General features: G+C 49.7%; 1 protein-coding gene across 1 annotated transcript in view; it reads left to right on the top strand.

Moving 5' to 3' along the window:
- Window positions 1-5,836, top strand: part of LOC119390914 (sedoheptulokinase) — a 189,643-nt gene extending 183,807 nt beyond the window's left edge. The window contains exon 4 of the mRNA XM_037658621.2: window positions 3,922-5,836. Coding sequence (XP_037514549.1) covers window positions 3,922-4,388 — 467 coding nt within the window. The 3' untranslated portion in view covers window positions 4,389-5,836. The remainder of the gene's footprint in view (window positions 1-3,921) is intronic.
- Window positions 5,837-27,987: the final 22,151 nt, after the last annotated feature.

The raw sequence follows: 27,987 nt of genomic DNA, 5'->3' as shown, positions 1-27,987 counted from the left end.
TATATTCCAGAAGAACGTCTTGTTGGGAGAGTTGGTGCATGTCTTTGGTGGGAATCATTGTGCATACAATTGGACGCACACAGGAAGAAATCAAAGTAGACGGAAAGAGCGCTATCAACTGGCTCTATTCATTTCGTCGCTGCCTATATATGCATTTTTCACACGTCCTAAAGAAATAAAAAGAGGGGGGCGGGAGCAGAAAGAATGAGGATACACATGTCATGATTACCTCACGTCAAGAAAAGTTGCGCAGAAAATTGCTTTCTGCGCTATACAGAGCAATAGAAATGTCACTTACGCAGTTATTTCCCATTTCCTTCATATAAAAAGCTTCTAGCAGCTCACGCCATACTCGCTCCGTGCTCTTGCTTAGAATTTTTACCTTTTTTAATAGAGGCTTGCACCCGAAGCATGAGCTGCGATGAGCGGGCATGTTCGCTCCTTCTCTTCTTTAATCGACGCAGCATGCCTCCCAACGCGTTCATTCACGCAGCGCCCTGTTTGGCCCACGCACGGACGTCCGCACGTGAGCGGATTTGGTACATCACTTCTGCGGCACATTTCACGAACGTTTCGGCATGCTTTTTACCGCAGCCGCTTCGACGTCGTCCGTTCCTCCAGACCCTTGGGCATAAGCCGGCAAGCTTTTTTGGCGCAGCTTTTTTGGCGCGGCAAGCTTTTTTGGACGCCATGCCTGTCTGCCACTTTCTTCAAGTCATGGGCGACTTTGTGTGCATACACAGTGTGTCTACTAAGTTTCGAGTCACAACACTGCGAAATAGCCGATAGAGCCAAGTGAATATTGGTTGTAGCTTTTAGAGGCGAGTGTGCTGTGCATTGTGTGAAGAATTCACGAAGTTGTGGTTCGAATTTTGTGAGTTACAGTGATTTCAGTGAACAGTGTTTCGTTTGTTCGTCAGGGACAAGGAAGGGGATCAGAGAGGGGGCATCAAGTTTCTCTGACAACAGAGCAAAAAGAACATTGGGTATCTTCGGCGAAATTGGCCGAAAATGACCGAGAATGGATTAAAAAACTATAACTGATGTTGAACAACTCTTCCATGCGTACGATCCTGCTATAAAGAGACAATCAGGAGCATGGGTGGGGAAGATTTTTCCGCTACTAAAAACACTTCGCATCCAGAAGTCGCGTGTGAAGTCGCCTGTGGTGTTTTTTCACTGGCAAGGTGTTGTGCATAAAGAATTCATTCCAGAAGGACAAAATGAGAATACTACAATGTACAGGGACATTTTAGCACGCTTGCAGCAGAGAATGCTATGTCTCTGGCTGACAATGGTTCATTCGCGTGACTGGTATTGTTGGACGACAATGCACCGTGCCGCAGAGCAATTGAAGTACAGGGAATTTTGGCAAACAAATGGTGCCGTGTTTCAACCATTCGCCCTATTCACCTGACCTTGCTCCAACGGACTATTTTCTTTTTCCAAATCCAAAATTACGCTAAAAGGAAAGCACAAACATTTCGTCTCAATTTCGGACATCCGAAGGAAGGTAAAGGATCTCAACACCGCCGGCAAGAGGACTTCCAGAAAGGAATCCAGAAACTGTACAGCCGTACAATTGCTTGTGTTCAACAAGGAGGGCAATATATTGAAGACTGACAGCCAATCAGGGCAAATCTCTTCTGCATTAATGTTTGATGAAACCAGTCTCGAAATTTAGTAGACACACTGTGTATATGGCAGAACCGTGATGTTCTTCCTACGCAGGCGCTCTGTTTTGCTGACAAGATAAATCATGAAAGTGTTTTAAGCAGGGGTCCACCAGTACTTCAGTGGCGTATTTCCGTCACGAATATGACGTCGATACGATGGACTTTAACGCATGAGAAAGAAAAACCTATAAGAAAAAGTTCCACCTCCGGGAATCGAGCCTGCGACCTCGCGGTCGACGACGATAAGCGCTCGGCACGCTACTGACTAAGCTACCGTGGTACACGCAGAACACTCCACAAACGCGCCTTATATCTCTCACACATTCTCTATCGCACGGTACTCTCTGCTGGCGGGGTAAGGCGTGGTGCCGCCGTGTGTGAGCGGTCAAGTGCAGTAATGCGTGATGACACTTACTAGCGCCGATACGCAAGGATTCGGCATTGACGCAGTTAAAGCATGGCTTTCGAGATTGCGCGCAATCTGAGAGGCCATGCTTTTACTTCTTCGGTAATTATGACCTGCGCACAATCTCGGAGGTCAGGGTTATAGCGTCTCGATAGCAGTCAGAAACACTGACGGCGCTGGCATCGGGGAGTCACCCTAGACGCAGTTACGTTCTTTGCCTTTCGATTCGAGTTGGTAGAGTGCTCGGAATGGACGCAGGACCAATGTACAAAAAGTGAAGCCCAAACAGGGTCAAGCCGCTTGTGGCGCTGCGATCGTTAGCCTGCAATGAGTCGTCGTTTAAGACTTGCGCGCGGCTCCGTCAAAGTGGAGTAGGGGTAGAATGCCCGCTTCCCACTCAAAAGTCCGGGGTTCGAATCGCATCTGTATATGTTGGGTTTTTATTAGAAGCGAAGCTCCTCAGGCCCGCCGTCGCCGTTGAAGCTCCCTTCTCCTGAGCATCGCTTTAAGTTGCAGTGGCCGGTGATTTAAGAGGAAATCTTTAGGGCTTGAGCGGTTTGGTTCTAGCGCACCAGAAATTCGAGGTTGAAAGAAATAAGCTGTGTGCGCAACTGGTTGTAATGGCCGTCTTCGCCTTCACCGCCTTTATCCCGGATTGTGAAATGCCAACCATAATTCTAGCGCACTACGGGCGTAGCAGGGGTAGTAGCAGACGCTCTCCCTACCCAGCGCCGGCGCAAAAAGACAAAGAGTGCGTGCGGCGTTCCGTCATCGCCGTCGAAGCTCGCCACCGCATCACTGCTCGCAACCCTCTCCCACCTGTCTCTCTCTCCCTGCGCTGCGCGCGCCGCACACTGACTCGCTCAATCGGTCCCGCCACCGAGCGCAGCAGACGCTCTCCCTACCCGCGCCCCACCTTACCGTCTTCATGAAAGCCAGCAGCGAGATCAGGCGCATAATCGTTCGCGTCCCATTTCTAAAGAGCTTCGCTCATCGGTTGTATTCTTACACATAACTGCTAGTTTTTGTAGTGTCACTTGTTGTAGCTGCATTTGTTTTCCTTTGTTTCTTAAAACTAGCTTCTGTTGCTACGTATTGCTACAAAAAGTAACGGAAAATGTGAAGTCTCGTTTCGAGTTTCGTATTCTCAAAAGTCTCAAAGGCAATACTTTGTTTTTGTTGAATGCCATGCGGTGGCGCTGCGAACAATTACGCTCAGTGTAAAATTTCTTCTATCTCACTTCACATTACTCTAGCGTTAGGGTGTGACAGCTCATTGTCGGAGTAGTACAGCTTCTACATGCACCAACGGCGTTTCTCTGCCGCCGACTGCTTCCAGTGCGATAGCACCGACTATTGAAAGTGCTGCAATAAACGCCGCAGAAAGGCAGAGATGTCGACGGGGGATTGTCGTGCCTTGGTGGAACGAGACATAGGCCAGCGGGGCGCGGAACGCCTGCGCGCGTTCGCTGCTCAAGCTACCACAATGGTTAAATCATAATCTTCAGCTTCAGCTACCTTAATTGTTCAATCATGATCATGGGCGTTAGTCGTCGCGATGGAGATTTTCCAGTAAACGTCAACGTGGGTGCATCCACGTCAAACGGTGCTATAGCTGCCAAACAGCAATATATATTGTACAAGCTCTCATATCACTACTTCTGTGAAGACACCTGTCAGGTTCGTGGTATACCGATTCCTATGACGGAGGGATTAGCCATGTTTTTTGAGAAGTTTCTCAGCCACAGCCGTGATGATCTCTGAGGGGTCTGATCCGTCTTTGAGTGGAAAATGCTACTGACTTCTGAAGTTGTGACCTACTTACCTCTTGGCACGCAGGCACGGGCATTCCTGAGAGCGCCATCTGGGATAGACTCCTTGCTGCGGGAACCGACGAACGGAGCGCTGCCTCCGCCAACGCACAAGCCTCGTCGGGCGACGCCGCGACGCCTCCCCCACCGGACCTCGTAGTGACACCGACGGTGTTCGGCGAGCGCCACATGCCGGGTGCCCGCGCATCTGTGTCCGGAATCGGGCCGCAGTCGGCGCTCAGTCTGGGCTCCGTTCTTCGCGCCCTGTGTCAGGGTCTGGCGCGCAACCTGCACACCATGATGCCCGGCGAGATGCTAGAGCGTGCGGGCGTGCGCCGAATCGTTGGCACCGGCAAAGCGTTGACACGCAACGTGTGCCTGCAGCAGGCCGTCCACGATGTCTACGGCATTCCCCTCGAGCTGGGCGGCAAAGGAGACGCGGCGCTGGGCGCTGCACTTGCGGTGCTTGCCCACTCATCCAGCACGAAAGCCTAATTGGGGTCGCATGAACGAGCGAGTGGTGATGTAGATATCGATCTTTTTTTGTTTCGTAGGTTAGGCACGGAATTCGAGAGCAAAGCACGGAGCAGGAGAGAAGGATTAGTGACAGCTGTGTCGCGTGTGGTTTTGGCATTTCGTATTCGTCATTCCGCGAAGTGTACCTTCGAAATTAGCGGCTGTGTCCTGTTGCGCAGCTCAAGACGATGCGGCTGACTCACTGAAGGACTCGGAATCCCGGTTTAGGCTTGCCTGAGTTTTTGCAACATCTATAGCGCTTACCTAAAAGGAAGTCTAGCCGCCGGGCAATGATATTGATACTAAGGGTGAGCGACTCAAATGCGTGCAGCGCCTGGTCGGCGCCACGGTTTTGTTCTCTGCTGAAATGCAATATCCCTTCCGCGATGTACTCTTGTTCAAACAGAATTGGGGCATTGTGCGTTCATGTCATTGCTAAAGTTTGGTTTCAGGCTTCCTTTACGGCAGCAATTAAAGCTTAGTAACCGCTATATATGCGTAGGAGTAGTGCACTGCACGATACCCTGAGCTTCTTTGGGGCATGTTTTGGTAGTCAATAAATTCACACATTCTGTAGTCGCTGGACAGTGCTTCCAACATAGCTGATGACTTGCCTTTACAAGGATATTCACCAGGATATTCAGTGTGTCCATTTGCAGTATGAAAGCAGGAGCGATGCCACAAGCATGATGGAGCTGTGCCATATCATCAACTTTGCGATTTGACATATTGCGAATTCTGTGCTCGAGGACGGTGATGGAATACGGAGGAATGATTGCATTGCCGATAGGTGAGGGTGACCAGGTTGGAGAAAATTGCAGCAACTGCTGGGAAACAGAGAAGCTTTTTATATGAACATGCATACGGGCATGCTGATGTTTCTTTTTGATTATTACTCCTTTTGACCGTTTTACCAGAGTGTTTGTGAAACCACTGCAGTCACATCTTACTCCTGGCGTAAATAGGTCACGGGAACAAAGATTTTAAGATACCACCTTACCTCTAAAATATGATGCTGTATCAACGAATAATATGCGAAAGGATGCTGTGTGCAGGGCTACTGTGAGTGAAGATGGCGAGTGATGTTGAACTTGTATTTATGTTTATTACAATGAAGTGTTGCAACATGCAGGAAAGAATAATGAAATGAAAACTTATTTGTGGAAGTAACAGCACCTACAATTACTTCGATATATGTGCTCAGACATTATCTAAAGTACTGGCACCATTTCTCTGTTTACATTAGAAGTTTAAGCAACTCTTTATGCTTGATTTACTATCCGACTACAAAGACAAAGTAATATCGACAACCAGTATATCCAATTATTCGACAACACTGCACTTCGAGCCTTGCAAGTTTTACAGTATTAGCGTCTTGAATTGGGCTGGTTGGTACACACTGATTTTCAACGAAGAAACAGCGCTAGAACGGGACGAAGAAGAGAGGAGCGCCATGTTTTTGTCCTCTCGTCTTCGTCCTCTTCTAGCGTTGTTTCTTCGTTCAAGAAAAGTTTTACAGTGTTTTTTGAATTGATGAAGGGAACTATAGCTTGTGTGATACGATGCCAGCAACGTCTTACACGTCTTCAATTGACCTTGTTGGTGCTGTGATAACGAAAGCATCGCAATGCTTAAAATATGGTGCACTTAAGAATTTCAGCAACTGGAGCGTTTTTTTTCTGAAGAATACAAGATAAATATGTCGAACACTGCTCCTAGACATATGGCTGCACATTTGTTTGATGGTTATCCCATCTACATCCTCATGCGTAGTGAAACAACCTCAAAGCGGTGGAAGCTGATGTCTTATCGCTTCATGTCACTAGCATCTAAATTGTATTCATAGAAGTGAGAAAAGCAACAGGTTGATAGAAGGGAAATGACTTTACAATTCATAAGAATTTTCTTTCTAGCAATTACAAGATTGAACTAGCAACGTGTGTCGTCATCGTAGTTTCGGTGCTCTCACCTTGTCTTCTGGGCTCAACTGTCATCAAGTTGCACGAATGCATGAAAGTCAAGTTGGACCGCAGTCAATTGCTATATGATGCTTTCGTGTGATAGTACGCAATCCATTGCGTCACATTGAGCTCACGTGAAGAATGTGGCAGTCGCCGTTACACCCCCCCCCCCCCGCTTTCCAAGTTACTAGATTGCTTTATATATATATCCGCTTATAAATATCTGGTGCTTCTCAAGCGCATTGTCCTTCGATCAGAATTCGTTTAGACCTACTTTTCTCTGTAAAACTTACAATTTATTGCTGTATTAGGCAAAAAATAAATAATTTGCAGGTGTTTCAAAACACTTTTTAGGTGATATATAATTGTGCCTCTCATGCTATTAAAGTTAAAAAGCTCGTTTCGCCGAAGTTCCGATGTCGGTGTCGGCATCGTTGGTTGTAAGCAAAAAGTCAGCGTTGTCCGTGAGCGAAAGTTCAAGACAAATGCGAAGAAAGAAAATAAATATCGACGGTTGAAATGGGAATCGAACCTAGAACTTCTCCGTGGCAAGCAGGTGTTATACCAGACAAGCACGCTCGTGAATGAAGCTGCTTCGGAATAGAACCCTATACGAATGTCACGTAGTGCGATGGGTCTCCTTAGCTCATGTAATATTGAAGCAATACTGCAAGTCGGCCTAGTTGGAACACGTGCATCTTCACGGAATCGCGCGAGCACACGGAAACAAAGAAGATATATACAAAGACGAACGCTCGTGTTTTGTGTATTTCCTGTTTGTCTCCATGTGCTCGCGCGATTCCGTGAATATGCATGTGTTTAATCAAGCGCAGCACCGTGACGGACCGAAGAAGAAGAAGCGCCTCCTTCCACGAGAAAGGCCGTGCTCACGAGCACTTGCAGCTAGAATCGACCGAAACGGTTGACAATAAATATCGTTCGTGATGTTTAAGCCTCGCTTCTTGCCAGGGAACCGTATGCCATTTTGAACAATTTGGTGCCGAAACCCGGGATCTACTACCAGGGACAACGGAAGGCTACGAGTGAACTGACCGGCATGGAGCGGCTGAAATCGAAGCGGACGTCGAGACGATCTCTCAACACAAGAATTATCAACGAGGCAAGAGCGCTAGACGTCAACGAGGCAAGAGCGCAAATTATCAACGAGGCAAGAGCGCATTTACGGACGTCTCAAGGCGAACAACGATGAGCTGAACCAAATCAACCAGGAGCTAGAGAGCCACATAGCGGATGAAGAGTTTGAGCAAGAGTACAACACCGTCGTTGAATACGAGGACAACGCTACCAGCATCATGAGTGAGCTGCTTAGCAAGCGCGACCGTATGGTTGCGGCCATGTCATCAACACCGGAGCTTCAGACTTCGTCAGTAGCCAGTACCGCTGGAGCCTCTGGTACCAAGCTACCCAAGCTTACCATCGCCCCATTTGCTGGTGATCTGTGTCGGTGGAACGACTTCTGGGAACAATTTGACCAGATGATTCACCGGAACGGAAGCCTCACTGCGACGGACAAGTTCAACTACCTGAGGTTTTTCCTAAGAGGCGACGCAGCTTCAGCTATTGTGGGCCTGCCAACCACGGAAGCTTGCTACAAAGCCGCCATCGACATACTCAAGAGACGCTTCGGAGACAAAACGAGACTCGAACAGTACTACTTCTCCAGGCTTCGTACGTTGCCTTCAGCCCGTTCAAGCGACTTGACAGCTCTTCGCAAGCTGTACGACCAGGTCGTCATCAACATTCGAGGACTGGAGACCCTTGGGTTGAGCAAGACTTCTTTTTCTGCAATGCTGTGCGACATATTGCTGCGGGCTCTACCACACGATCTCGTTGTACAGTACCACCGGTCTAGCGCTAATTGCCAGACGAGCGACAGCAGTAATGCAGCCTCTATCACGGAGCTAGAACGCCTATTACATTTCTTGTCCATCGAATTGGAGAGCTTAGAGAAAAGCGAGCTCGCGAACCCTCGAGGAAGAGACAGCCATACGGAGAATGCGCAAAGTAAATTGCGCCAGTTTCGTGGCTCAAAGCCCACGTCTTCAGTTCTCCATAACAATGCTATGAAAGTACCCGAGAACTGTGTATTTTGTAAATCGAGCCAACATTCCACAGAAGACTGCCCGTTGGATCTCCCGCTACCGCAAAAGAAGCACATTTTATCAGGAGACATGAGGTGCTTTCGATGCACGACTAAAGGTCACAGGGCGTGTGATTGTAGGCGCAAGCTTACGTGCTCTACCTGTCAAGGACGTCATGCGACGAGCGTGTGTGATCCGCAGAAATTAAGCCAGAAGACACGCGAAACCGGCAGGACAAATGCCAGAATACCGACAAGTAAACCAAGCACAAACACGACAATGTGTGCATCTCTGGGGACGAATCGACATACCCTCGAGAATTCATCGACGAGCGTCCTCCTGCAGACATTTCAGGCTTGGGCAGTAACAGATGTGACATGTCGGTATGTCAGAGGTGTCATAGACGGAGGCAGTCAGCGCACGTTCGTCACAGAGAGGCTATCGAAGAAGCTGAAGTTGCCATGTGTGGGATCTACCGTTACTGCGCTCAACACATTTGCAAGCAAGTCAAGTCGAGCAGCGCAAAAGCGGCGTGTTGTGCAGCTCCGTTTGCGTAGCCAGTTTTCACACGCGGAAGTTGACTTACAAGCCATAGAAATTCCGCACATATGCCAAGATATCGAGGCAACTACCACCAGCTCACCGTTCGTCGCTGAAATCCAGAGGTCTGGAAAAGACATCGCTGATCAACTACTATACGGATCCGTTGTCGGGGAAGAAGGCATAAGCGTTCTCATCGGTTCCGACCAAATGTGGACGGTGATGACGGGAGAGGTCACTCGATGCGCAAGCAATGAGACACTTATTGCTATGAACTCCAAACTAGGGTGGATGGTTCAAGGCAACACCAGCACCGTAGCATCGGATGTGAAAGACTCGCGGATTATGGTCTGCGTATTGAAAACAAGTGTACAGGAGAGCGACGAATTCCTCCGTTCATTCTGGGAACTCGAGAGCGTAGGAATATCAGACGCCGTTGACAGCGAGAGAAAGCTCAGTCCACTATTGAAACAATTTGAAGAAACCGCCTGTCTTACGAACGGAAGATACGAAGTAACATTACCCTGGAAGGAAAATGTGGAGCGTTCTGACAACAAGCAAGTCGCCATGACAAGACTTTGGAAACTTCTCTCCCGACTCTCCAACAAGCAAGGACTTTTGGAGACTTATGAAACCACCATCCGGGAGTACCTGCGAGCGGGACATGCGGAAGTAGTTGACGGGCCACCGCTGGATTCGACAAAGGTCTATTATATGCCGCATAGGGAAGTCATCCGAGAGCACGCACTAACCACGAAGGTCAGAATCGTTTTCGACGCTTCTTCTCACGCAAAAGGGTGCCTTTCATTGAATGAATGCCTTGAAAAGGATGAAAACCTGTACCAAGATCTCGTGAAGGTACTATTACGCTTCAGAACGCACCGTATAGCTCTGCTAGCCGACATTGAGAAAGCATTCCTTCAAATCTCAATTGCAGAGAAAGACAGAGATGCCTTCAGGTTCCTCTGGTTTAAGGAAAAAGAAACACTACATTACTCAGAAGGGGAGATTCAGGAGTGGAGAATGACGCGAGTGCCATTTGGAGCAACTTGTAGTCCCTACCTACTGACGGCAACTATACTCCACCATCTAAAGAGTGTGCATTCAAGCAAGACCGGAACCGCGAAACTACTTAGTGAATCATTCTACGTGGATGATCTAGTGGCGGGAGCAGAATCAGATGAAGAAGCACTTCAAATCTGCCGAGAAGCTAAGGAGATTATGCAGCATGCAGGAATGACACTGCGGAAATGGACGACCAACTCAGATAGCCTGATTGACGCATTGGAGCACGAAGAACAGTCAGCAGGCAAGGAACTGGCTATCCTTCACGAGACGAGTGTGAAAGTACTTGGAATTACATGGAATCCACCCACGGATACTTTCACGTTTTCTTTGAGGGGCCTTCTAGAATTTATGAAAGAAAAGCCTGATACCAAGCGGTTCGTTCTTCAAGCTGCTTCAAGAATATTCGACCCAATGGGATTTGTTGCGCCATTCACCATTGCTATAAGGATCTTCTTCCAGAAGTTATGGACACGTGGAATAGCGTGGGATGAGCAGCTACCTCGGGATCTTCAGGATGAGTGGCATGACTGGGTGCGTCAACTACCGCTCTTGCAGAATGTTTCCGTACCGCGTTATCTTGGAAGCGGATCTCAATTGCCCAAATCGCCCCGAGAGCTACAGGTGCATGTTTTTTGCGACGCAAGCCCTTCCGCATACGGTGCAGCGCTTTACGTCGTAACGAGCTGCTCAGTGAAGCCCGAGTTGCTGATCGCAAAGGCACGTGTAGCACCTATCAAGACGATGACACTGCCACGGCTAGAGCTTCTGGGAGCCTTGATTGGAGCAAGGCTACTTCATTACGTGTCAAGCGCACTCACAGACTTCGAGATCCACTGCACAATGTGGTCGGATTCTACAATCACGCTGTCTTGGATAAAAGGCGACATAACGAAATGGAAGCAATTTGTATCTAACAGAGTGAAGGAGATCAGGGAAAAAACAGATCCCTCTATGTGGAGATATTGTCCGGGACTGGTGAATACCGCCGGCCTTCTCACACGTGGAGTTTCGATGGATAAATTATTGTCCAGTAGCACGTGGCGACATGGTCCGGATTGGCTATGCGAATCAGAAGACCGATGGCCTCTACAACCGTCAGAACCTATCAGCACCGACGACAGGATCAGTACTGAAATGATTGTCGTTCACGTCGCGATATCCAGCGAGACGACGACGACATCGCTCCTGAACGTTGAAAGCTACAGCAGAATTGAAAAGCTACTCAGGGTCACAGCCTGGATATTCAGGTTCATTAAACGCTGCCGCCAGACAAACGCAGCACACACTGGATTTCTAGTAGCGGAAGAGATCCATGAAGCAGAAAATTATTGGATCAGGCATGTACAGCAACAAGCCTTCAGGGAAGAAATGACTTCGATTTCTAAAGCATCAAAGACCTCAACCCGTTTTTGGATGCCAACAACATCCTTCGGGTTGGCGGACGCCTGTTACACCTTGAAGCATCTGAGGAGGTAAAGCATCCAGTCATCCTCCCGCACGATCATCACTTTTCTACGTTACTGACCATGCGTACACACTGCGAAACACTACACGGAGGCGTGAGAGACACTGTCGCAGTTGCGAGAGCAATATTGGATCTGCCGGGCACGAACATTGGTCAAGAAAGTCATACATGGCTGTTTTACGTGCAGACGCTTCAGTAGTAGCCCAGGCAACGCTCCAACTGCTCCTATAGCACGTCATTGTTTATCATCGACGAACCCATTCGAAGTCACTGGAGTTGACTTCGCAGGACCACTCTTTGTTGTGACTACAGCCGGGGAGAGAAAATGCTACATAGCGCTCTTCGTATGTGCCACATCACGTGCAGTCCACCTGGAACTGGTTTCCAGCATGACATCGGAAGCCTTCCTCATGTGTCTACGACGCTTTGTAGCACGAAGGGGTCTCCCTCGCGTAATTTATTCTGACAATGCAAGAACGTTTAAGAAGACTTCGAAAGACTTAGAGAAGCTGTTCCAGGTGTTTTCCCAAGAGGATGTGTCAGAATACTTGGTTGAGAAGAGGATAACCTGGAAGTTCATTCTTCCCAGCTCCATGGTGGGGCGGATGGTGGGAGCGTCTAGTCCGGATGATAAAGCTTCCACTGAGAAAGGTTCTCGGCAAAACTCGACCTAACTTTGAAGAGCTGACCACTGTGCTCACGGAAGTAGAGGCGGTCGTGAACTCGAGGCCTCTCACATACATTGAGTCGGACAGTGCGGAACCTCGTGCATTAACCCCAGCAGACCTCACCATTGGGCGGAGACTAACGACGCTACCACAGGGCAGCAACGACATGCCAATGGACCTGACGCGCAAGGAAGCGGTAGGACGGCACGCATACAGGAAACGCCTGAGAACTTTTGGAGCCGGTGGACGAAAGAATATCTGCTGCAACTTCGATCAGCGCACTTTTTGCGTAAGAGAACCACCAACGAAGTTAAAACAGGAGACATCGTCATAGTCCAAACTGAGAAATTACCTCGACAAATGTGGAAACTTGCAAGGGTTCTTGAAGTGTACAGAGGTGCTGATGGCCACGTACGTTCTTGCAAGATTCAACAGCAACAAGGGATTGTTACCACCAGGCCGATACAAAAACTTTATTCGCTCGAGCTGAACGAGTGACTTGGTGGCTTGGTGACTTGGTGTTTAATCAAGCGCAGCACCGTGACGGACCGAAGAAGAAGAAGCGCCTCCTTCCACGAGAAAGGCCGTGCTCACGAGCACTTGCAGCTAGAATCGACCGAAACGGTTGACAATAAATATCGTTCGTGATGTTTAAGCCTCGCTTCTTGCCAGAGAACCGTATGCCTCCTTGTACGACCTTTCTGAGTGTACCGGTGAAGGATTGAAAATTTGACGGATTTTCTTTTTTTTAATACAAGCGTTTTCGGTTTAGACGGATTTTCTTTTTTTTTAATACAAATATTTTCGTTAGGCATGGACCACAAATTTTAAACATCCTTTTGTGCGGTCTCACTCAACCTTGACATCTAACTGCATAAACTTGTAAAAACTATCTTGGTGGCTTTTGAAGTGCGTACATTTCATTGTGTACTGTGTAATAATTTTAGGAAAACCTGTGATACAGTTTTGGTTTGGCAATTTTCTACAGAATTTTTGGCTTATCAGCCTTCCAACGGCACATATATGTACGTAACGATTGTATTTTTCGGTTGATGCCCGAACTGTGGGTTAAGACATGATAGAGTTTTTTGAATGGACGCCATACAAATATGAAAGCTCAAAAAAGAAACTTCATAGTGGCTTGTACATTAAATGTTGTGTATGGAACTTCATTTGCAAACTCTTACCTCTCATGAATGTGCACAGACAATTTACGAAGTGTATCAATTATCGCACATTTCAATACTAGTTTTCCCTGCTAGTATCTTTTGAATATAGTTGCGTATTTCGATGTTTCTTTAATATACTTACATAGGCAATATTGCGTTAATTGTGATAAATCGTCCTGCAATAACGTAGAATATTTACGAAAAAAAAAGGACTTTGAGCACGCAAAATATCGGTCTACCAATCAGCTCCACCTCACTAGAAGCCTGCACTTTTCACATAGTGGAGTGAAGCTAATGGATGTGTTTTAGAAGCTTCTTATAAGCATAAAATCTTCGATATATAATTTTGATTATGCGCTTTAAGTAAAAAGTTGCCACAGAGGTGGGGAGCGTTTTGTCGAAATAATTTGCCTAATTGATTCAATAATGGAAGAATAAAAAAAAACGTAAGCACTCTTTTATCATGCTGTCGGAAGGCGAGTTTCACTAACACTGTAGGCGCTCCCTCGCGCAGCCTCGAGTAGGGGCTGCAAGCGGCGTTCCTTGCGGTCTCACATGTCTGGAGCCAAGGGACCACGCGTAACGCGTACTGACCGAGACCGCTCTTTTTTGTGGAATTGCTATATCGCTCCGCGGTGCATTTCCAGTAGCCGTATTGTGCTTTTCATTTTGGCTGACTAGGAGAAGTCGCTTGCGATGGTCGGTGATCTACGCAAGCAGTGCGTGTTGCGCAGATTATTTGTGCGAAAAAGCCGTTCTCCGGAGAGGATAAGTCGACGGCTTTCCGTATAAGTTTTCCTCCTTTTTCAGTCACGCAGCTGTTTGATGCTTTGTGGACACACTCGCGACTGCGGGCTCGCCACGCCTCTTTTGTTCGTCTGCAATACCCACCCCTGGTGAGGGTCCCTTAATGGCGGGTGGTCTTCAGAGGGGCGACGTAGCAGTCAAATAATATTGTTGCATGTAGTAATGAAGAACTTACTAATTTTGCTAAGAATCATTTGCATCACTCTGTACATAGTATGCGTCCTCACAGTCATTCAACGAAGTGTTCAATTTATGCGCATGCTTGCCTGTAGATCGCTTGTTCGATACTTTGTAAGATAGTTGAAACCAATAATCTTGTTCGCTACATATTCTTACGTGTAATATTTGTTCACGTTGCCATCTTTCTGTTATGCTATTTCTCTGCGAATAAAATGAGTGCAATTATCTCCCTGTTTATCTCAACTTGAAATACTTATTTGGAGTGGTCTTGTAGTATTGCTGCACCCATCATCTTGGGTGATGTTCGGCACGCACATGCACCATATTACGGTGAGCACTCGATACATTTTGCACGGCATGGGCGGTTCGTCGAGCAGACGATACAAGCTTATACGGAATGTGCAAGTGACGGGCAGGAAGGTTTATGAGCAAGCGAACAAATATTGTGAGTGCAATACCAATGATTTACTTGCGCCCGTGTTTCTGGTGAAGTTCCGTCTGCTCTGAACAGCAATCCCAATAGCCACCCGGCAGTGTAGTTGATGATGATGCTTTGGGGCCGTTCCCTTTGTAACGGGTCGCCGCGTGTAGAGCGGCTTGGCACTAAAATAGATAACGAAAAAAAAACAAAATAAAAAATAAAAAGAAAACATAAACAAGAGTGAAGAGTCAAGGCACTGTGCACACCTTGGAGGGGGGGGGGGCGTCTGTCACTTCGCACACCTTTCTAAGCGCCGCTTAGTGCGTTCTACCGCTCCCCTGTTTATCTACCCACCATCACTCTCTCGAATCCCTGTGCAACATGCAGGGCAGTGTCTCTTCTACCGTGGGGTTCCGATTTTCCTGCAGTGCATCACAATGTGCTGCATATTTTCGTCGGCACCATCACAGACACGACACACGACACTCCCGTGCTCACTGTCAATAGCCCGCTGGCGTTCCAGTGTGCGCAGTGCCCCAGCGCTCGCCTCGAAGAGTAGGCGGCTCCCAAGGCTGTTGTCGTATATGGACACCGCGCCAATAGCCCGCTTGTGTTGTCCATACAGGGTCATTGAGGTCTTGTCACTCATCTCCTGTAGCCACAGCTCCTCCTCGGTTCCCTGATCACGGGCATGCACCGCCTTAACGTATTGCTGCATTGTGTCCGCCTGTATGGTGCCGTGAAGAAACCATATTTCTTCTCGATGTGGTATATGCGGTTTGTCCAATCGGTGCGCATACACGTCGCTGCCAAATATTCGAACACCTGCCGGGCCAATCGCTGCTTCCGCATAAACCGCAGGCGACCACGTAGGTCAGCTTGCTTGCAGCCTCACGTGCCTCGAAGGTAGACTACCCGAGGTCTCCCTGAATAGCCTCGTTGGCTACTGCTCCATGTGATCCCAGAGCAGTGCGTCCGACCTCCTGCTGTCGCCGTTCCAGCCATTCCCTAGTCACATGGGACAAGCAGACGGTGGAGTTGCAGAAAGTCAATGCAGGCACGTGCACAAGCTTCCACATGTCTCGAACCATCAGATATCTGATGAATTCCCACAGGCTCCTGCGCCGTAGAACACACTGTGCCCGCTGGGCCATCCGTCTGATGATTTCCTCGTGCTGCCCATAGATGTCGCCCCCTGAACGCAGCGTAAATTCTAGGTACTTGCACGATGAGGTAGCCTCTAGCGCATTTCCAGACAGTGTCAGGGCTTCATTACCTGGTGCCACACCCAAGCTGTACTACAGTCGTCTTCTTGCCGTTATAGCGAAGCCCCAGCTTTCCAATTTCCGCTGCACAGATGTTGAGCAGTGCCTGCATGTCTCGAGGATTTTCTGCCATTAGGACGATGGCATCCGCAAAAGCAAGGCCCGGTATCTTGCGATTTTCGTCTATCCCGGTGGTGCTGGATTTCAGGCTGAAGCCAAGAGAAGACTTCACTATCGCTCGCTCCAGTTCGGACACATACAATAGGTATAGTATTGGAGAAAGTGGGTAGCCCTGATGTCCCTTGGAAACCTCCACAGACTCCGTTGCGACTCCAGCAAAAGACGCCGTAACCGTGTTACCGCTGTACAGCTGCTTAATTGTTGACAGCAGTGCTTCCGGGAGACCCAGGTCATTTAGGCACTTGAAAAGACTGGCATGCGGAACATTATGATATGCTTTCTCCACATCCAGAAAGCAGCAAAGCAGTCCACGGTTCTCCTTTCTGGCAATCTCGGCGCATTTCGTTAGTACGAAGAGGTTGTCTTCCAAACGCCTGCCCTTTCGGATGCCATCTTGTAGCTCTGTGAGGAGACCTCTGGACTCCGCCCAACCGTATACCCAGTCTTTCAGCACTTGCGTGAAGGCTCTGTAGAGCGTGCATGTGACTGTCAGCGGTCTGTAGTCCCTCAGCCGACCCGTATTGCACCCCTTCTTGGGGATCAGCACTACTCTGCCGAGTCGCCAATCCTTCGGTATCTCCGCGCCTTCTAATATGGCGGTGAAGAGACCAGCCAGCTGCTTTTTACAGTCTGGGCCTAGGCATTTAATTAGGCGAGCTGGTATCTCATCCGGCCCTGTGGCTGAGTGCGTCCGAAGGCGAGAGAGCGCACGCTCGACACTAAGGTGAGAGAAAGCCCATTTTGTGTCCTAGAGGTACGGAACGGTCGGCACACTTCGAGTCTTGACGTGTATAGTACTGTCATTAGTGTTTGCAGGACCATACAAGGACTTTAAATATGATTTCACATATTCCCTCAGGTCAACTACCGGCTGTCCTGTTTCGCTGTCCATGATTTGAGGCTCAGGCTGGTCTTTTCTATCGAGAGACCGGACATAGCACCAGAATGTTGCAGTCGTTGACTTTCCCTCGTCTCGCAGGTCATGTAGCATCTGCCTATTGGCATTGGCGAGCTTTATTTGAACCATGGCCTGCATTTCGTGCTTCGGCTTCAAGTAGTGTTTCCACTTATTGCTGGAGACCTCGGGGTCTTCTGCCTTGAGCGCACGGCGGTGGGCATGGTTTGCCTCTCGGCGTGCCTGCCACGCCTGAGCTACTTCGTTGTCCCACCACTGTTTGCGTGAGTGGCGCGCAGGATTCTTGTTTCGGGTCATGAGCCGGCGCATGATGCTGCGTAATGTGTCGACGTATTCTTCGTACGTAACCGCCTCTCGCCGCTGTGGACTGCCCTCAAACTCAGCAGCCGCTACTTCGATAGCTTTTACCGGAAGGTGCATTTGACCTTCGGATCTAACGCGGCGCCTCGGTTTGAGGTATTGCGTTCGGGAAAAGTCGATCCGCATACGATTATGATCGCTTCCTACGCTATAGTTTCCTTCCTCATCAATATCCAGGGAGTTGAGAAGGCGACTAAGGTTATGCGAAACGAGGACATAGTCTATAGATGTTGCACTACCTCGAGCACACCATGTGCTTTCCCTCACATCTGGGATCAAGATTAGCGATGTCCAGCTGTAGGCGTTCCGCCAGCTGCATCGAGAGGCTTCCGTTTGCGTCCGTGTACCCATCCAGCTCAGATATATGTCCGTTAAAGTCTCCAAGAATCAGCATTTCCCGGTCGCTGGTCACGCACTCTGAGTCCTGGCACACACACTCTGTCAGCGCGTCGTTGGCCTCAAGCCCAGTACCGCTGACTGCCATATGTATAACGCACACCGCGACAGAAATCCCCATGATGTCTCCCGTTAGCCACATATGGTCGCTGCAGTCTCTTCCCACACCTTGCCACTGAGTGTCCCGCCGCCACATAAAACCGACTCCCCCTCCTTTGCGGTTAGGTCCGGATCGGTTATTTCCCAACAAGCACCAGTCCTTATGTATAGGTGGTTCTTCTAGGTCTCACAAGTGGGTTTCCGTAACTGCATACCGTGAAATCCCCTCAGTCCTCAGCATACGATATACTTCCTTCAATTTGTCCACTCGACAAACACCATTAAGGTTCAAGTTTGCCACTATGAAGGTATTTTGCTTCTTTCGTCGAGGTCGTGGGCAGACCTCCCTGGAGCGCATCACTGGAGCCGGGGGGAAGTCTGCAGAAATAGATGCTGGCGAACCAGGTTCTCCACAACGTGGAAAAGGTCGGCGCCAACATTCGGGCCGGGGTGCGGAAATGGCCAATAACTCGGTTGATAGGGCTGATGGGGCTGAAAAACTGGGTGTGGTGGCTGGTTGCCGCAGGCTATTCTGTGCATCTGGCCCTCGGACATCTCGTGGGTATGAGGCGGATTCACTGCGTTGCTCTCCAAGCAGTTCAAGCACCCTGATTGCTCCAAGGGGGCTCCCGAGCTGAAGGTTTGCAGGTGAGGGAGGCACTTCCCTTGTCAACCCTCCAGGTTGCGGGTTGTGGACCGGGGGGTTTGCTAGTAGGGGAGGCACTTCCCTGGTGAACCCTGCAGGTTGCGGGCTGCGGACAGCCTCCTCTTTCGCCGGCTCACGTTTCTGCCGGCCGTTGCGCCTGCTTTCTCGCCCTCGTGGCCACCTCCCTGGAGATAAAAAAGGTCTCGCATGCTCTGCCAGCTTATCTGCCACTCGCCTACTGTTTCTGCACGGAAGTGTATGCCATCGCGTGCCAGGTCCCCTTCCTCTTCCAGGGTTTTTGACAGGCTAATAAACTTTACCCCTAGGCCAACACAGAGCTTCTTCAGTTGGGTGTTCAGCAGTACTGCTCGCGCCTGAACCTCTTTTCCTTTGATGGAAATTTCGGGCACGGAACACATGATGAAGCCCGGCATGTGGTGTTTCATCTCTTCGTGGATGTCCATCAGGGCTGTCTCTAGTCTGTACATTCCTAATAGTATCACTCACTCCAGCATGAAGAATGACCAATCTTCTCTTCTGTGCCATCTTTTCACAACGTTGACGCAGGAGTCGCCTCGCCGCCAAGAGTGTTGCCCCTTTCTTGAACAGCGTCTTTACATTCACCTCGCCATTGACCTTGCGCCGTAGTGCCTTAGCGATGCGCGGCGCATTCCCGTCTCCGCATACATTTCAGTGTGGTAGCCTGCCTGCTTACGGTGCCCGTTTCCGTCTTGACTACCCACCAAGAAGTCTGTGGCATGGATTTTAGGGGCTGGTTCGGCTCCACTTCCTGTTGTAGAGGTCTCGGTCGGACCTGCTTCGTTCCCTAGCTTTGGTTTCGCGTCTTTCACGCTCGATCCACCACCGCTTATCGTAGGCAACGCCGGTACCTGTGGATTACTCTGCCTTCCCTCATGCGCGATGCTCGTGTCACCCTGCGGTCGCGCCGTCTCCATTACAGTATCCGCCGGCTCCGTGGGTGGGGCACTATCGGCGTCCTGGACCACCTGGACCACCTGGACCGGCTGACTCGTTTTTGTGTCAACTCACGGTCCCTGCGCTTTGGCTTATCTCCTACCGCTGTTAGTGCGCTTTCAGACGAAGGGTCGGTCTGGGGGTTCTGTTGGCCACTGTCGCATCCACTGTGCCCTAGCTTGGTCGGATTGCGTTGTTAGAGCGCGCAGCTGCCTTTGGAGGTGTTGCACGAGTTCCCGAAGAGCTAGTCTCCGCCCGAACAACCTCCAGCTCTGCCTGAAAAACACTCTGTGTCGCACACAATGTACACACAAACTCTCCTGAATCTGCTTCCTGTTGGCTTTGGAAACCCGTCTCCTCGAGGAAAGCCCACCTCGAGCACTTGTCACATTGGATTTGGAGTTCGCCGGTATTCCGCCGGCGCTTCCCGGTCTTTGCCATGGTCCGTAGGGGTAGAAACTGGCGCCACCTCTCGTGCGTAGTCGATAACACCACGTGTGCCAAGGCCCCTAGAACGAGACCGGCCTGTTAGGCCTTGTCCCCAGATCGGCACGTACAGCGCGACTTTACGTTGTCACCGCACATGGATGGTGTCCCGATGGTTCCTGGTACTCGGCGAGACACTTCTCCGTACCCGGAGTGCATGGTTAGGTGATATACGCCTTAACGGCTCATCATATCACCGTCGACCATCACAATGCTCACTCCAGCGAGCGGCGTGCGTGACCACGTCGCGCCACCTAGCAGCAGCGATGAGAAACCGCGAGTCGGCCCTTCGCGCCATTTCACCGTTGTGCGCACTGCGAAAAGCACCGCAGCGCGTGGTTTTTCAGTGGATTCACCGCAGCCTATTGGCAGCTCCTTTGTGAGAGGTGTGAAAAAAAAGAAAAGCGCAGATACTGCTGAGTTAAGGATTGTCACGACAGAGAAGCGGATGTCGGCATCCTGATGTATCGCTTCCCACCAAGACCGTGGGAAGCAACTCGGTGGCAGAAGTGGATCGCTTCTGTTCGGCGCGTCAAGTAAGTGTCGCCCTTGCGAATTTTTGTTAAGCAGAGCAAGAACAACAACGGGAAGTATTCGTGAAACGTACGGTAACGTTACAACTGCTCAAAACTGTGTGTGCAGCATGTCTCGCTCCATAACACTGACAGTGATTGTCACTCGTGAAATCTGTAACTTCGTAGACGCTCCGCACTGACGCTTTGGACGCACGGCGTATTTTTCCACGCATTAATTCGGCAACGCGCCGTGCCTCTCCTTTGTGCGCCAGGACTCGACTGCTGGAACGGGCTCAATAATGCCGATGCTTCCTCGCGCTTAGTACAACAGAAATAAGGCTTGAGTGCACCGCATAACACGTCGAGTATCCGCAAATTAGTGTTTTGCTTGCGCACGCTAGCACGCACTTGTTCTGTCTTCGTGTTGTCGGCTGATTGCTCCAGCACATATCCAGTATTCGCACATGAGCGTATCTCTCGCGCGCACTAGTACACACTTGTTCTGTCTTCGCGTTGTTGTCAGCTGATTGCTCCAGCACACGTCGATTATTCCCAAATTAGCGCTTTGTTCGCGCACACTTCCACACCTTTTGTCTACGCGTTGTTGAGCGTCAACCGATTGCTGTCAATTAATTGTTTCAGCGCCGATGACCTCTCATCTTGGAGACCGAACGACAATACTAGAATATGCTCGAGGCATTTCGTCAACGGTGAAAAAAGCACCATCGAGCATCATCCGGGTTACCTGCTGACAATATTTCCTCCTGTTTACAAGAGGCGGTCGACAGCTACAAATTTCTACAATTGCGACGTGCAAGACATGCTCTTAGTAATAAAACTACAAGTGACAGATGAGAAACGTATACAGTCGTATTTGTGTGATTAAGTGGAATAAAATAATCATTTTTTAACTTACTTGCACTTCGACGTCGTAAGCATGCTTGCTTTGTTGAGACAAGCACTTCGCTGTGATGTCGGTGTTGTTCACTTCTAACACCATACACATGATCTTTGTCGTAGAGTGCGCGTCTTTTCTCAAGCGTCGGTGGTCGCAAATGGGCATCGATGTTTTCAATCGCCTTAAAACCGCAATACAGAACCACCGACATGCTTTAAAAGACCGCCGCAAACTCACGCCATGCACTACTGAAATGGTTACCAGCCAGGGAACGTTGGCGCATTGGTCGCCTCGACGTTTCGCGGAATCGACACGGTGGCGCTGACGGCTGAGCCGATCGCTGCGCCACCTAACCATTGACGGTTGCCTATATAGGCCGACAGCACACCAATGGCGGCAGATCGTCGACATCAGGGGCGTAGCCAGAAATTTTTTTCGGGGGGGGGGGTTCAACCATACTTTATATATGTTCGTACGTGCGTTTGTGTGTGTGCGCGTATATATACGCAAGCAAAACTGAAAAATTTCGGGAGGGGGGTTTGAACCCCCCCAACCCCTCCCTTGGCTACGCCCCTGGTCGACATGTGCGTCACCGGCACCAATAATTGGCCTGATAGCGAGCACACCACTTCACATCGGAAACATGCAGGTATAGTCAATTAGCACAACAGCTACGCAGCCGAGAACAGCGAGTCATCGCTCCACTCGCAGATTATACTGAGTACTGCAAAGGCAGAGCAACTGTATTGTTCTCTTCAGAGTTATTCAACTTCGTGCGAGAGCAGTAGAGTTAGTAGCTGAACTTGTAACTCTTACATTGTAGGCAGAGTACGCGACTCAAGTGGAGTTCCAATTCGAGCAACTCCCGTGCCTGGGTAGATTAAGCGGTCTGGCACTCCGTCCTTGGCAGACGGAACATCATCGAGTGCCAGCATCTGGCCGCCGCCGCACAACCATACATTCTCCCGTAACCAACTGAGCCTCCGAGCGTGGAATTCATACGTATTTGACTCTAATCTGCCAAACTGATAGAACTTTCAGATATAGCAGAACTATTTTTTTGATAATCCGCGGTTGCTTTCTCAAGCGCTAACAGCGGTAACTTCCAAGACAAAGGAAAAAAGTCTTAATAATGCCCTTCGCATCAGCATTGCCGCCGGCCTGTGCGAGCGCATCACATGTGAAACGCGTCGCCGAGAATTGACTGGGTGATAGTATAGTCTAATGGCGACTAGAAAAAGGTACAGTCTAAACAGACATTTCCGAACGTGCGTTTTTGTGATCGCGTTAGCTGCTGTTTTATTGCAATAGCAACTATATGGAAACTCTGGGCGCGTCTTTGCCATCGCCGTCGCCAGTCTTTCACAGAAGGTCTTTCACAAAAAATGAATCTTTCTGGCGGCCCTGAATGTGGTTCCACGCGTGCGTGTTTATTTCCAGCCCGCAGTCAATTTCTACCTGCATCAGAAGAATGTATTGAAAAAAAAATTACAAACATTCCAAAAAGCAGCATTTACGGTTTAGGCAAGCACAAAGAAGACTTCACCTATGACGACAACTGTATAGCAGGAATAACAAAAACTGCTGAAGTAGCCCTTTAGATGTGCGTCTTACCATGTCGTTCTCTTTCCTCGGGTAACCAGTTGGTGGAGGTGGTTGTGGGATTGACTGCCTCGGAGTTATATCCATGCTGCCATTATTTTGCACTTCCTCACTCCTCAGAGAATGATCAGATGCGCTCTTAATTGGCCACTTAGCTCTGCTAGAGCCTGCGTCATCAACATCAAGCATGGCTCACTATAAACAGCAGACCTCAGTTACTTGAAGAGGACAGCATAGCCAGCAGTCAATATTTCAGGCTAATAAATATTAATGTGAAGGCTTACACGTAAAATATAGCTTCATACAGCAAATTGTGCCAAATGCAAGTACTGTACTGACACAATAGCAAGTTTCTTTTTCTGAAAATAACTATTAGGGGAACGCACCTCGTGTTACACGTGGAACGAAGACACAAGTGTAAGGCCAATTCTTTTCTTTTCGAAGAAGCCCCAAGGACACTCTAAGTGACAATGGCTCCTGACTTGTTGGGTGTATGCAACGTTTTGCACTTGCAACCATTGCATGGTAAGACATGAAGGGGACGCCGTACAAATGCTCAGTTCGAAAAGTTTGCAGTGGCTTAGCTCGTCTATGCCAGGATATACGTAGCGTTAGCAAAGGTTCAGGTGATTATTTTTAGCTTTCCAAATTGTCTAGGATTACTAGCCTTCTTCTGTTCATTCTTCGTACGCTGAACCGCTAATTGCCAGGTAACTACTTCGGGATCCGATGAGATAAGCTTCTCGGCTCTTCTGCGCCGTTGAGCAGCATTTGCGCTCTCCTTCTCCATGGCGTTACCCACCTGCTAACGCCAGTCAGAGGCACTATCAAGCGGCTCCAGCGCAGTGTCAGACGACGACTGCACAGCGAATGCGAATAGCTGCGCGCGCGCCGGCGCCAGTGTGTCTGCCGTGGCTACGACGCCACTCCTCCCGAACGCGCAGACCAGCAGCGGCGGTGTCGGAGAGCGCATGAGATGCCAGCTCCGGTGACCCAGCTGTGTGACATCACTGATCCTCGCGCATGCGCAGCACGGCTCATGAGGATCCACGCCAAATCGGCTCCGGCTAGGCAAGTGCAGCTAACGCTACAAAAGAAGGCAGTTAAACTGCCTGAAGAAGTTGGAAACTCATAGGCAGTGGTGTCTCGGAATAAATCAGCCTGTAATTCAATGGTGACGGAAGAAGCGTGCCAATATCTTTTATACCACGCCTACTTAAAAAGGCTTTTGTGTTCCTGCGCAAGGTTATATAGCTCTTTATTTCAGACAAAAAATATCCTTGATACAAATGGCAAAAGGCAGATGTGTTCTGCCTGATGGGACCCTAGCACCAGAATGTACACTCCGAGCACAGGCAACAGAAATAACATTATACATTGTTAATGATATATACACACGTAGTTTCATGCAAGGTGAACAAAAGGCATAGTTTTAAAATAATAAAGACAAGTCACGAAACAACAAATAACGAAACTTCAGGAACCTATGGCTATTGCATACACAACTTGTTAATCTTGAGGACAGAAGAGGAGGTAAGGTCTGGCATCTTTTTCGATGGAGTATGTGGGGTTGCACACGCAACCCAGTGTCTTCAACGCGGCGGCACCTCGGCTTCGCGCTACGTTTGCACGCGCAGTGGCGAGGGGGATTTAGTGGGAGAGGGCATTGTGCCGCTCCCGCAGCCCTTCCTGCCCTGCTCCCTGGCCGTAGTCGAGATGCCCCGTTTTTCCTCCTTGCCCTTTTCTGGAGAGACTCCTCTCCAGACCCCAAGGAACGCGCGCCTCTTTCTTGGGGAGCTCCTGGTCTTTCGAGTCGAGCAGCGGTGACGACCACAGCTCGATCGAGTTGGGAGCCACCCAGACGCCATCACCCCCTGCGCAACGCCCGGTCTATTGTGAGGTGACTTACTGCCTCAGGGCCGGACTGCGAAGCCACGAGAGGTGAGTCGAGCCTTATCGCTCTAAATCTCGTGTGCTTCCCATTTTGTTGTTGTTTTCACGTTGTCGTGCGGAACTTCTCCGCCGCTTCGTTGTTATCTGTATTTTTGTTGCGTTGGTGGCGCTTTTGGCACAATAAACTGTGTCAGGCAAAGAACTCGTCTCTGTTACCACTGGCCTGAAACCCGCCGTGGCCGCGACTCAACGCGAACCACGGGTTAGGTGTCCAGCTCTGACTGTTAGAGCTGCTGCGTAGGGCTAGTAGCGAGTAACTACACTCCTCTAGTGCGCGGTGTGATCCAAAGACGGGACAGTTTCGCACGCGCGGATCTGTTTGTTACAAAGTAACCCCTATAAGTACAAGGACAGTGATTTCTGTATAATTTCTAGAGCCTGTGTATGTGTGTTGAGAAGATGTGGAATTAAGTAGGTTAACATTTGGGTTCCATAGGTAGATCGCACAAGCGGAATTCTGTAGTGGTCGCGCCTTAAGTTATAAGGCACATTGCTACTGGATTGTAGTTCAATATATTTAGAAGGATCGAGCTTGATTTCCTTATAAACATGGCAGAGCAAATTCAACTCATACAATTGAGTCACTTTTAGAAGAGAGTGCTCTAGAAAGTACAAGCCTGTAAGGTCGTTGTATGAAAGGTTTTTGACATATCGTATCGCCTTTTTCTGCAATGTTATCAACCTCACAAGATTAGTTTTGGTTGTCAATCCCCACATCAAAATAGAGTAGTGAAGATGTGAATGAATTAAGGTGTAATATAACTGTCATTTTAAACGTTTTGGAAGAAGGTTTATAAGTTTGTGAAATACACCAAGGGACCTTGATATGTTGGCATGAATTTTATTAATATGCTGGGACCAATCCAAGTGTTCTTCAAAAAAAGCCGCCTAAAACATGTAGAAAGAGACACGTTCAATTACATTGTTTTCTCTATGGCCTCGCGTTCTCGCGTGAAAACTCTGTACGGGCTCTGACAGAGTGGCCTGGCACTTTCCTCTGTAATGATGCGTTGTTTCACGACTGTGGTCTGCCGAATTCTTGACGACGGCGAAAACCAGTCCGCGCATTGCAAGAGCAGGGTTTTGAGCTCTTCTTACTTATGCTTCAGAAGGCTAGGATTGACATCGAAAGCTGGTTGAGGAGCTTGGTTCGTCCGCGTAGGCTGGGAAGAAACGGTGAGGGTGAAAGCATTGGTGGCTTCCACAATTTCGTCGAGGTAGGCGACCATCGTGGCTTTGTTCACGTGCTTATACTCGTTTCTGAAATTTGTGAGCATCACTGTCGCTTTCCCTCCCCGCAACTGCGACGCAATTCCTCTTGCGACGCAAATCTCGCGGTTAATCAACTGGTGCTGGTCGCCTTCAACGACGACCTCCAGGTCTGCTAATTTCTCAGTGCCTACGGAAATGATGACACTGGAGCGAGGGGCAATGTGACCTGGTCTTCCAGCACATTCAAGGAGTGCTTCGCTGGCGGCGTGTACGGTGGTAGTGCTTTTTCTGTGGATAGTGTTACCGACTTGGCTCTCAGGTCGATGACTGCGCTATGAAGGCCTAAGAAGTCCATACCAAGAATGCCATCTCGTGAGCAATGCTGTAGGGCTACGAAGCTTGCGGGATAAATCCGGTTGTTAATAGAGACTCTCGCTGTGCAGATTCCTGCCAGCGCAACAGGATGACCTCCAGCTTTCCGGAATTCGGGGCCTTCCCAGGCGGTGTTGACTTTCTTCAACTTCGTGGCGAACGGTCCACTAATGACAGGATAGTCGGCTCCGGTGTGGACGAGAGCTGTGACGCTGTGGCCGTCGATAAGAACGTCGAGGTTGCTAGTTCGTCGTCTTGCGGTGCGGTTAGGTCGTAGCGTCGGATCACGGCTTCGTCCGTTTGTCCCGCTGTTTCGACGTTGCGTCGTCAGGTTTTCTTCGGGCCGCGAAGTATCGTCGTGAGGGCTCCGTCCGGTTTGCGTCGTGTTCTTAGGGTATCGTCACGGCGCTGTCGTCGGCGGCGGAGGATCTTCGGTAGCTCGTCGTACAGCAGCCGCACCTCCAGCGGTTGCTGCCCTTAGTTTTCCGGATACGGGCTGGGGACCTCTCCAACGCCGTCCAGTGTATAGTCGGCGTTGGGGAGAGAGGTAGCGACCTGGCGATGGCGATCAGGAAGGTTCTCGGGGGTCCATTGCGCTCCTGCGAGATAGTCGGCGATGTCACATGGCCGTTCACCTCGTTCTGGACGTGGCGCGTTGACGGCTAAGCCACACAGGTCCATCTCGCGGTAGCGGCAGCGGCGGTAGGTGTGACCAGCCTCTCCGCAATGGTAGCAGAGTGGGCGGTGGTTGGGAACGTGCAAAACATCGGTCTTCCTCGGGGTGTAGCGCTGGCCTACAGGTGGGCAGTGTGACGTCGATGGTGGCGCCGCGGCGTCTGGCGGCAGTGCGGTGCTTTCACGCGGGCACGGAGGGAAGCTCATAGCTTCCAGATGAGGCTGCGGTGGTTCGGGAATTCCCAGTGATTCTTGGACTTCCTCGCGGACCATGTCGGCGATCGAATCCACTTCAGGCTGCGCCGAAGGTAACAGCCTGCGCAGCTCCTCTTGCGCGATCGCTCTGATGGTTTTCCGTAGGTTGTCGGTGCCTAGCGAGTGCGCTTCGGCGTAGCCCGTAGACAGGGCTGAGCGGTTGTGCTGTTGCTTCGTGCGTATCTCGGGTGATCTTTCAATTGTTGAAGCCTCCGTTAGGAATTCGGTGACTGGCTTTGGTTGGTTCCGCAACAATCATCCAAAGAGGTCTTGTAAGGAAGTTGACCTTTTTCTCTTCAGGCATGGCAGCATCGGCCAGGCGGAAAAGTCGCGTCATTTCTTCCGTGTAGACGGTGATGGGCTCATTCGGTAGCTGCTCTCTTGTCTCCAGC

Source organism: Rhipicephalus sanguineus, chromosome 4, assembly GCF_013339695.2.
Source record: "Rhipicephalus sanguineus isolate Rsan-2018 chromosome 4, BIME_Rsan_1.4, whole genome shotgun sequence".
NCBI lineage: Eukaryota > Metazoa > Arthropoda > Arachnida > Ixodida > Ixodidae > Rhipicephalus > Rhipicephalus sanguineus.
This window is presented reverse-complemented; position numbering and strand designations above follow the sequence as displayed.